The 10,635-nt window shown below is 39.2% G+C and overlaps 3 protein-coding genes across 6 annotated transcripts in view; 1 reads left to right on the forward strand and 2 right to left on the reverse strand.

Annotated features, from left to right (window-relative positions):
• The window catches only part of LOC116044182 (myoferlin-like), a 30,029-nt gene extending 28,340 nt beyond the window's left edge, over positions 1-1,689 (forward strand). For all 4 annotated transcript variants that reach the window (XM_031291188.2, XM_031291191.2, XM_031291192.2 and 1 more), the window contains 3 exons: positions 465-574; positions 713-860; positions 1,084-1,689. In XM_031291188.2, the coding sequence (XP_031147048.1) occupies positions 465-574; positions 713-860; positions 1,084-1,122 (297 nt within the window). In that variant the 3' untranslated portion in view covers positions 1,123-1,689. The remainder of the gene's footprint in view (positions 1-464; positions 575-712; positions 861-1,083) is intronic.
• A 443-nt stretch (positions 1,690-2,132) lies between these two features.
• Positions 2,133-6,936, reverse strand: aarsd1 (alanyl-tRNA synthetase domain containing 1). Its single transcript, XM_031291195.2, has 12 exons — positions 6,739-6,936; positions 6,168-6,296; positions 5,826-5,985; positions 5,670-5,727; positions 5,419-5,575; positions 5,118-5,234; positions 4,870-5,000; positions 3,034-3,100; positions 2,775-2,866; positions 2,560-2,614; positions 2,392-2,486; positions 2,133-2,294 (listed from the first exon to the last, which is right to left on the reverse strand). The coding sequence occupies exons 1-12, from the start codon at positions 6,775-6,777 to the stop codon at positions 2,156-2,158; spliced, it is 1,239 nt and encodes a 412-aa protein (XP_031147055.1). The 5' UTR covers positions 6,778-6,936; the 3' UTR covers positions 2,133-2,155.
• Positions 6,937-7,802: 866 nt separating this feature from the next.
• ptges3l (prostaglandin E synthase 3 like) lies at positions 7,803-9,761 on the reverse strand. Its single transcript, XM_031291197.2, has 7 exons — positions 9,512-9,761; positions 9,279-9,392; positions 9,055-9,121; positions 8,815-8,913; positions 8,338-8,427; positions 8,160-8,222; positions 7,803-8,046 (listed from the first exon to the last, which is right to left on the reverse strand). Exons 1-7 carry the CDS (start codon positions 9,544-9,546, stop codon positions 8,038-8,040), a joined length of 477 nt encoding a protein of 158 aa, XP_031147057.1. The 5' UTR covers positions 9,547-9,761; the 3' UTR covers positions 7,803-8,037.
• Positions 9,762-10,635: the final 874 nt, after the last annotated feature.

Genomic DNA, 10,635 nt, shown 5'->3' on the forward strand with positions numbered 1-10,635 from the left:
TTTATTTTATGCTCTTTAATGTTTAATTTGTTATACTGGACTGTAACTTTTATTCTCGTATTTTATCTGTTTTTAATTTTTTTATCGTTTTTAACTGCTCTTTAATGTTTTATGTAAAGCACTTTGAATTGCCCTGTTGCTGAAATGTGCTTTACAAATCAAGCTGCCTTGCCTTGCCTTGAGAAAATGAACAGTAACAGGGTTGAATGGGAAGAAAGTTGAGCATGAGTTAGTTTGCAGTAGACTCTTAGGAATGTAGGTATGACATCAGGGACAGTGTTGACTGAAACCTGCTTCAAAATGCTGCATTTCATATTCATTACTGCTTAATAGATAATAAGCAGTTTCTAAGTTACCTGCAGAAGCCTGATGAATAGATTCTGCTCCATTTGAATATACAGCGTCCTCATTGTTATTACGTTGTATCTTGCTCATTATGTCTGCTGGTTTTTGTTTGTTTACAGGGCAAAGTGGAGATGACACTGGAGATCATAGGTGAAGCAGATGCAGATGCGAAACCTGCAGGAAAAGGCAGGGACGACCCCAACATGAACCCACACCTGGACCCTCCCAAGTAAGAAGCCACATATTAATCTCTATAAACATGTGCCATCCATTTTTAATTTCCAAACTGCTATTTAGAATATAGAAGTGCAGTTTTGCTGTTAACACAAACAAATACTGTTCTATTTTTATTTTCCATAACCATCAGACGCCCAGACACGTCCTTCTTTTGGTTTACCAACCCATGTAAGACCATGAAGTTCATTGTGTGGAAAAGGTTCAGGTGCCTCTTCATCGGACTCATCATCCTCACCATAGTGGTGCTCTTCCTCGCCATCCTGTTGTACTCTTTACCGGTAAGGACAGACGAGAGGGATCCGAGAGCATCGGTCATATTATATTATGACATCATTTGGTCCAGCTGGTGTAACCTAAAGTGCATGCAGTGTTTCCAAATAGACACAAATGTGTACTGTTATGGGGCAGCTGATGATGTAAAATTATGAAGCTGTGTGCTTTATGTACTCAGTCCAGACTAGAGAGAAGCAGTGATTTGATCGCTCTCTTTGCCTTTTCCAGAACTACATCTCAATGAAGATAGTGAAACCACTACAATAACCCGACAATGGAGGAGCAGCGGAGCTGGAAAAGACAATAGTCTACAGGAAGATCATACTTACTGGAAACAACTACGGCCCAGCCATCTTTATTTTTTTTTTATTTTTTTACTACCTATATAGTATTTTATAAAGATCTAAATGGGTTTAGGGGTGCTTGCACAATTGCACTATATTATCATATTTTACCATGAACACTTTGTCTGCACCTATAAACTGTGAGCAATACATTTGTGATTTGTTTCCAAACCGCTGCTTTTATCACACTGCCTGAGGGATGAGAAACTAGAACCCCTGTACAGTCCAGTTCAATCCAATACAACCGTCCTGTAATTAACCCTCATCATTGGTTGTTGGTAAATATAAATATTATACACTATAAAGTGTCACCAAGGACTGTTGTATTTGATTGCATTACAATGTACAAGTGTTTCTATTTTTGTGGTCACTCAAAGTAATCCTGCCAAACAACTTTACCAGCAGTCATGTCAAGTGTGTTTGTCTTTTGTATATTACATGTTCACAGATCTTTTAAATTAATTAAAAATTAAAACATTATTCAAGCGGTGTTGGTATCCATTATCAGTGGTTACTGGAAAAAAAAATCTGGAGGTCTTTTTTTTTTTTAAATATTATTTGGGGCTTTTCCACCTTTAATTTGACAGGACCGCTAGGTGAGAAAGGGAAGAGAAATGCAAGAAATCGTCACATGTCGGATTCGAACCCTGGACCTCTGCGTCGAGGCATAAACCTGAGTATATGTGCACCTGCTCTACCCACTGAACCAACCCGGCCACCTAACAGATGTTTTTAAATGAATGGGGAAAAAAAAGTACACTAAAACATTTAGATATGTACTGCATATGTCGTACAAAAGTCAAAATTATATACATTTTCACACAAATGATCAATTTCTTGGTATGTGTACAAAATATGAATAGCAGTCAGGTAAGCTATCCCTACTGGCTTCTAAATGTGCAGTTATTTAAAAAAAAAAAAAAAGAAGTTGTATTTGTATTGAACCATTGCTTGGTTTATTCTTCCTCTGAGGTGTGATGTTTGCAGTGCTGCTGCAGGAAAGCCTCCACCTCCCCTCTGCGTGCGAGGCTGTTGGCTTTGCCTTGGAAACGTCCGTTTTTTCCTGCACCCTTCCCTTGGAGCATCTCTAACACCCTGGAGAGCACAGATAATTCAACCTCAAGTACCAACCTACATTAACATTTGTCTTTATGAAAGCAGAGACTAAAGTAACATGAGTGGTGTCTCTTACCGCGGCCCCATGTCAGCCACTCGTCCACTGGGTCCAGCCAGTAGAAACAAACCCGGTCCTTTCTCCTCGCCAACAGTCAGGAAAACCAAAGTTTCCTAAGAGCAGACAAAACGAGGCTTAACAAAAACCAAATAAAACAAAATGGAATCGCTAATGCCAATATCTTACCTCAGTATTTATTTCATTGGCAATGATATTCATGAACTCGTTGTCACCCTCTTTTCTGTAGAAAAAAAAAAAACCCACACACTTCTATTAAAGCTTGAACTTGACCAGTCCCCCCTTGTGATGTCTAGGACATTGCTGTGGGTTTTTCAACATCAGGACAATGTATAATGCTGCACCTACAAACAAGCCCTTCAACTTGAAGAAGAGCCTCTTACTTGTGCAAGCTGAAAAAGTTTCCTCTCTGGGGGTCGTTCTTGAAGTTCTGAGTGATGAGGACAGCCATGTCTCGAAGCAGGCTCAGGTTAGTCTGCCCGAGACATTTTAATGACAGTAAGCAGTCTACGTGCAATGTGTTATGTTGCAGCAAACATCCTTGATACAGAACTTGTCTAAATGGGAAGATGCTCATCTAAATGGTGCTGTGTTGTGAGTGTCCATCTAGAGAAGAAATCATTGATTAAATGTTTGTCTTACTTTCTGTAGTAGCTTAACAGACTTCTGCAACTTGTCAACGGCGTCGACGTGGTCATCAGGCCCAGTTCTGTTGAACAACAATGACAGATTCTTTTTTTTTTTTTTCACTTCAAACTTTGTGAATGAGTTTAAAAGGACAATTCCGGCGCAAAACAAACCTAGGGGTTAATAACAGATGTGTACCCACTCGATTGCTCTCTGGGACATGTTTTCATGCTAATCGAATGTGTTTGTAGCTAGAAACAAGCTAGCGCGGACCGCTGATTAGCTTACAACGCTAGTATTCAGGGCACAGGGAAAGTAAAAACAAATCGCTTATTATACCACTAAAAAGGCTCAAAATATCACCACACTTCAACGGTAGCATAATGAGGGTCCCTACATGTTAACCGAAGCATTGAGAACATTGTAAGCGTACAGACAGTTTATTACAGTGTGTCTACAGGTAAAAACAATTTAAATTTAAGACTTGAAGACCTTTTAATACCACTTCTAAATAAAATGACCAAACTTACGATGGAAATACAAATCAAAAGTGGAAATATACAGTAATCCTTCCAAGTAAACACACTGATGTCTGTTCAAAATGAACAGTATGGTAAAATAATAATCGGTTGAGTTTAAGAACATTGACTAAATGTGTGTAATGACAAAAAAATGTCATTGCTGTCCTAAATTATATTAATTATTAACATATTTTTAGAACATTTAGGTCCCATGAACAAATGCTTATAAAATCAAGTAAATATAAAAAATACTGTTCCTTTTGAAAAAAAAAAATAAAATAAAATCCCGTCATTAGACCTGTATGAATTGTGGCTTGTCACCGTCCTCAGCACCCAAATCACCTCTGCTCGGAGTGTTAGCGTAGAGCCACAAATTGCTCAGAGGTCAGATGGCATTGTTGGCTGTGGATTTCCTATCGTAATAGCGTTGACATCGTTGCTAGCGGTGGAAATGGTGGAGCAGAAACTAGCAATTGCAGGCTGCTGGCATGCTCTTACTTAGTCTCTGCGTTTTTTGCTCTGCACGTGCGATTCCACCGCTCTGATCCCCATTGTCCCAAGTTTGAAATTCTTCCGACACATAACACGGTTCGCTTCATAAGCATTTCCCGGCACCGACCTTAACGATGAATACTCGTTCTTTTCAAGGCATTTGTAATTGAATCTGCATTTCCCCATGTTTCTAAGTTGAGTGGATATCAATCATTGCTGTATTACCTGTATGCGAAATTACGAATCCCACTAGGTTAGGATAGCCGATTGGTCAGGGGATAGGACCTGAACAAATGGGGTTACGTTTCCTTGCATAAGCATGGACGCCTGGCAGACAATTTGATACTTTTTAAGGCCTTATTTTTAGGAAAAGTGATTTAAGACTTTTTAAAGGACCCGTGGCCACCCTGTATTAAAAAAGATAGATAATAAAGGACAGTCGCGTTCTCGTATACAGGCGGCCGCCGTCTTGGGAGCTACTGTCTTTCTAAACTATCTTTTTAATAAACTGTCTGTACACTTACAATGTTCTCAATGCTTCGGTTAACATGTAGGGACCCTCATTATGCTACCGTTGAAGTGTGGTGATATTTTGAGCCTTTTTAGTGGTATAATAAGCGATTTGTTTTTACTCTCCCTGTGCCCTGAATACTAGCGTTGTAAGCTAATCAGCGGTCCGCGCTAGCTTGTTTCTAGCTACAAACACATTCGATTAGCATGAAAACATGTCCCAGAGAACGATCGAGTGGGTACACATCTGTTATTAACCCCTAGGTTTGTTTTGCGCCGGAATTGTCCTTTAACTCACATCGGTGATGTTTTGAGGATTCAGACTTACTTCAGTAGAGCCACCAGTGATCGCTCTGTGCTGTAGCTTTTCTCAGCATACTTCAATACCCTGTTTCCTGCCAGGAAGATCAGGTTGGTTTTGTTTTTCTTTCCTTTCTCAGTTCCCAGTAGCTTTATTACCTACCATTCAGATAGAGAGAAATGTTACAAATTATATATGAATGTGTTAAGTAATGCACATAAGTCAGATGTGGCACATCTAAGTGCTTGTGTGTCTGTGTGTGTGTGTAGTTGAACCTGTAATTGACTGAGGTTAGACACATGGGTTCCACAGCACATGTTGGCATCGACGCCCTCTATATCAACGATCCGAATTGGCCCTGCGTGGTCGTCTGGCAGCCCTCGACTCCTCACCTGAGACACACACACACACACACACACACACACACACACACACACACACACACACACGTAAAATCTGAAATCTCTTCTTTTTAAATAGATTCAGTACATTCAACAGAAGATGTTTATCTAAAGTTTGAATTGATCATACAGTAAGAGGACTATATTTGAGCACCAGTTATCTCAGTGTATGCACCTTTTCCACAGCAGGATCATCTATAGAGAGAAGCTGAACAGTGACAGGGACATGGACTCTGATCTTCTCGTTTATGGCTTCCTCCAGGGCCTGGAGCTGGGCAGGCTTCACCGAGGGAGTGTCCAGTTCAATGGTGCTTCTCTGACGCCCCAGTTCCCTGGAAAAAAACAACAACAACAATGACAGAATAGATGTTAAAGACAAGTTTTTTGTGGTTACAGGGAAAGGAATCTGTGCAAATGGTGATGTACCAGGATGTGGTCTTGTATCCAAAAAGTGTATCTGCCAAAGCTGTGATCAAATGCTGACCTAAGAAACAGGAAAAAAACAATCGTAACTTAGAACAAGTGTGTAATAACAATGTATGATTCAAGGGTCCCTGAGCTTATTCGTTTAGTGTTCATCACCTGAGTGTTGCTGCATGTGGTCAAACCTCCGCTCCCAGTCCACCTGCACCTGCACCTCCTGACCCACCTCCAGAGGTGAGCCCACAAAGTGGATGGCTTCAGGCCCCTGCCTGGTCACCCTCAACACTGGGACATCTCCAATCAGCCCATGGTCATCTGGCTGATGGAGGGAGGACACAAAAACACAAAACGTGCAAATTATGAGATGTTTTTTGGTGACTTAGTATTACTTCTGATACAATGTTCAATAGAGCAGCATGAATGTGTACATATTTCCAGTGATCACTGATGTAGAAATTGAAGTAGTATGATTTAAAAAAAAAAAAAAAAAAAGGAGCATACTTGGCCGCCTCCCTCAGGAAACAAGATGGTGTCTTGGAGTTTAACATTGAATCCCTTGAGAGTTTCTTTCTTTCCATTGACTTCATGTTTGAGCTCAGCTGGGCAGCAGGATACTACAGAGGTAACAAACTGAAGGAAAAGCATGAGGAAAACGTCTCTCTTACAGGAGTGACACAGTAGGAGACTGGCATGCAGGTGTTGAAGTGCTGTGGGATTTCAGTGTTGTATAAAAACTAAAAGAGTACTGTCTATACTGTTTAAAGTATAAGGTCAAAATTACTCTTGAAATTTGAAAATCCTAAAGTTTGACAGTGGGTTTTGATTGACAACACGAATGTGAATGGCTAGCTAGCTAGCTGCGTCGCGTGAGCGTGGCGTTTCTGTTGCGTGTAGGCTACTCTGCTGTTGCGCTATCACAACATTAAACAAACACCAAGTGTACAGTGCCCTAAAATAAAGTTGGAGTAGTTAGTTACAGTGGGTTAGGTAACGTTAAACTGACCATGCTTACCTTAATCACTTCAGCAGATAATTAATGTAACGTAAACTTGATTTGAAAACGGATTCATACCTCTTTCATATAGCAGTCTCGTTGACACTGAAAAGCCATTCTGAAAAATCTACCTGTAACAGGATTTAATGTATCACAAGCATAGACTGTTACAGTCTATTATCGCAAGTAAAACTGACTGGGGTACAGCTGTTAATTCAGTACGGCTAGCAGCGTAGTCCAAACTTCTTTAAAGCGAGTTAGGCTGGTTTCGACTTGTTTTTTTCTTCTTCTTCTGGTTTGGCAGACAAGACGGTGCAACAGGGTATTGCTGCCCCCTACTGTTTATTTTAAAAACTGTTTTCTTAGATTCTATAATATAATACATTCATGCCTATAAAAATCCAATACTGTGCAGATATTCCATCAGCTTCTTCATCTTAACTTTTTTTTCCCCGAGTGGAATTTTGTTTTGCAGGAGCAAACAGACTTGGCCATGTAAGTAGGCTACATAAATAATAAGATAATAATAAATGCATAGGCTACTAGAGCACACATATGTGGATTAATCCGCCGCTGAAAATAGTTCCCAACACATAAACTATTTCCTCCTGTTTGTTTGATAAAGACTACATTGACCAGCTGATTTAGGAAATTACTAATACTTTTTTTAAAAACATTCAACTAAATATTTTATGTTTTGGCAAAAGAAAAAAATATTCTTTGCAGGCTGCACAAGTCTCTGTTGGCTCCTGAGCAAGAGTGCATCAGCTTCTTTGCTTACTATCAGTGTTGTTAGTTTTAATAACAGTTATTACACACAAGCTGTCAGCCTCATTACAGCTCTACTATTACTTGACCCATTTACATTGACACTATCGATTCAAGTGTGCTTTGCAAACATAAACATTTTGGATAAATGTCAAAAGGCAACAACAGGGCCGACTGTCTGCACTGTGTGGCCATTTGGTAGTATAGTGCAGTTCTTAGACATTGATGATAAAGGCGCTAATATTTACTATAATTTATGTTAAAGTTACAATCTCCAAGATCTCCATTTCTTTCCCTTTGGCGACATCCATGGCAATAAGCGGTAACAGGTGTTTACATTCAGCAAGAAGAGATGTTTAAATGTAAAATATGTAATTTTGATACATTTACATTTATTCAAATTGACAATGATATATCAGCATACAGTGGACACTGATATGATAATAAATAATCCCATAGAAAATATCACATATATAAGAACAGTATTTTGGACAATAACATATAAAATCATCTGCAAATATTACAAGCTTCAGGCAACATATAGCATTGTCTTGAGTATCATATCAAGTTATAGTGACCTCCAACACAGAAGAGAGGGTACTGTGAGTCTCAGTCAGACTACAAGGAGAGAAAGAAGAAAGTGCACGTCAACATTTAAATGATCAAACGGAAAATAGGTCATATTACATTTTAAACATAACCCCCAAACTACTAGGACTCTCTGCACTTACATCACTAAGATCTCCCATATCTGGCGCTTGTCCTTTATTACTGGAAGCCATTTCTTGAATCATCTGAAAAAGAAAACCCAAGTCTTTACACACACACTTAAATCCAAACCAGAGAAATTATGTGAGTATTTCAAAGTACATGCACAGTTTCCTGCTCTTAAACATTGCATTTACTCACCTCCATGTATCTTTCGTACTCTTCCTTACCATCATCTTCTTCATGCTCCCAGTCCCTCCAGTTATCAAAGTCTACAGTAATCCAGCTGGGCTGCAAAAAGAAGGAGACATTTTAAAATGTTAGATACCAAAGTAAAGTTGAGAGGGGATGCAGCAGCACCCTGCTTTATATTCATAGGGGTTAATAGTATTGCCTACAGACAACTTAGTAGTACTTTTAGATGAATTCTCATGTAAACTTGCAAATATCAGGAGTCAAGCCCATGTCTCTTATTTAGTATGTGTTCATTATGAGGCAGCCACAGTGTGTCAAAGGTTTTTCAACCGAGGCGTCAGTACCTCACGTGGTTTAACTTGATTTGCATTTATACAGAATCCATGCTTTTCCAATAGAATAAAATTGCCCACACACACACACACACACACACACACACACATACACACACACACACACACACACACACACACACACACTTACCTTAGCTAAATCCTTCTGGAGCTGAGGCCATGCGTAATCAGGCTTCAACTTCCTTAGCAAGATATTGATGGTGCGGTCATAGACTCTTTCTCTGGAGTCCTAAAAAAGTGTTGAGAGGATAAAATATATATATATATATATATATATATATAACATCACACTGACTGTATATCTCAGCATAAACATTTTGGAATAAGTTATATTCCATTTGTTTCATCATGACAAAAGTCGGATACTTACATTGATTTGAACTGTTTCATAGAAGTGCAACTCATTGTAGATCACATCATCTGAGTCGTTTTTGCAGCTGTTGTAATGACAGCGCAGGGTTGTCGAGGGAACAATTAAGTACAAAAAATAAACAATTTGCAACATTTTATTAAGTGTTACACAAGACAGAGATAGAGAGCAAGAAAGACAATTCACAAACAGAGAAACAAAATGACACCTTATTTAAAACTCACCATAAAATCATTTTATCTGGCTGGATATCAACCTGGACGTCTTTAGGTTTATGAACCATGAAGTTGATGGTAACATATTTCTTTCTGTCAAACCACAGAGCATGTGCTGGCTGGCTGTTAAGACAGAAACAGAAAAAAACTGTTATACTTATAAATCAAATATATGATCATTGTAAAACAGCATGTTGGTCATTATTAGTAGGCATACTAAAAGAAAGACTGGCAGCACTTACCTTTCCTCGGGTCTGACAATTTTGGGCTTGTTCATTCTAATTGTTGCGCAGTAGTACAGAAACTACTTTCTTATTTCTTTGATAGCCAGAAAGTTAAACGCATGTGGCTTGTTCGTTGGGGCTATGTGCTCTAATGTAGTGGCCAGGCCCTGATGGCTATATATAGAGCAGCTGGTATCAGCAGCTGCTGGGAGACTATCATGCCACAGCCCCTTCCCCTGCCCTTAATAGTCTGTCAGTGGAACTCTCGGGAAAACAGATGCACTTTCTGGGTTCTCCAATACTCCAGCCACCCCCGACTGGGTGCTGAGAGGGTGAAGGTGGGGGCAGGGAGACACAAAACAGAGAAGTACGGCTGGGGCATCTGAAAATGTAGAAACAGCATTTTGAACCAGTAAACCCTACTGTACTCTAGTATTTGTGTTGTTCTTTTCAGATTTAGTGTAATTCTTTTTTTGTCTTTGTAAATACATTAAGTGATTAGAAAACTAACTCACCAATGTATTTTAGGAGGCTGACCTACATTTTTATTACATTACATTACATGTAATTTAGATGACGCTTTTATCCAAAGCGACTTATTGCTATATATCAGAGGTTGCACGCCTCTGGAGCAACCAGGGGTTAAATGTCTTGCTCAGGGACACACTGGTTGATTTATCGCAGTGGGAATCAAACCCAGATCTCCCATACCAAAGGCATGTGTTATATCCACTGCGCCATCACCACCACCACCACCACCACATTTAATTTCTTTATTTCCATCAAGGAAAGTAAAGGAACTAATGCATCAGTTTGGATTCATCACCGAAAAGTGGACACATTGTTACATTTTTGTTGTAGCCTATATGTAAAAAAGGTTGGTGGGTAGAATAAGAGTTGTACAACACTGGCAATTAAGACTGTGTGTCTTGACACCACTACACCCACCATGTAATTAAGCAACAACAAACCTTATTAATCTAAGCATTTAAACTCCATCCACCGAGGAAGACTGTTAGATAAGGTTGAAAGCTTCACAAAAAGCTAGTTGTGGATCTTTATATTTTTGTCATATTTCATTGCATTAAATAGAAAAGCATAATGCAAATTTGAATGCAGTTAAAATGGCAGAATCTGTTATA

Source organism: Sander lucioperca, chromosome 22 (assembly GCF_008315115.2).
Source record: "Sander lucioperca isolate FBNREF2018 chromosome 22, SLUC_FBN_1.2, whole genome shotgun sequence".
In the NCBI taxonomy this organism is placed as follows: Eukaryota; Metazoa; Chordata; class Actinopteri; order Perciformes; family Percidae; genus Sander; species Sander lucioperca.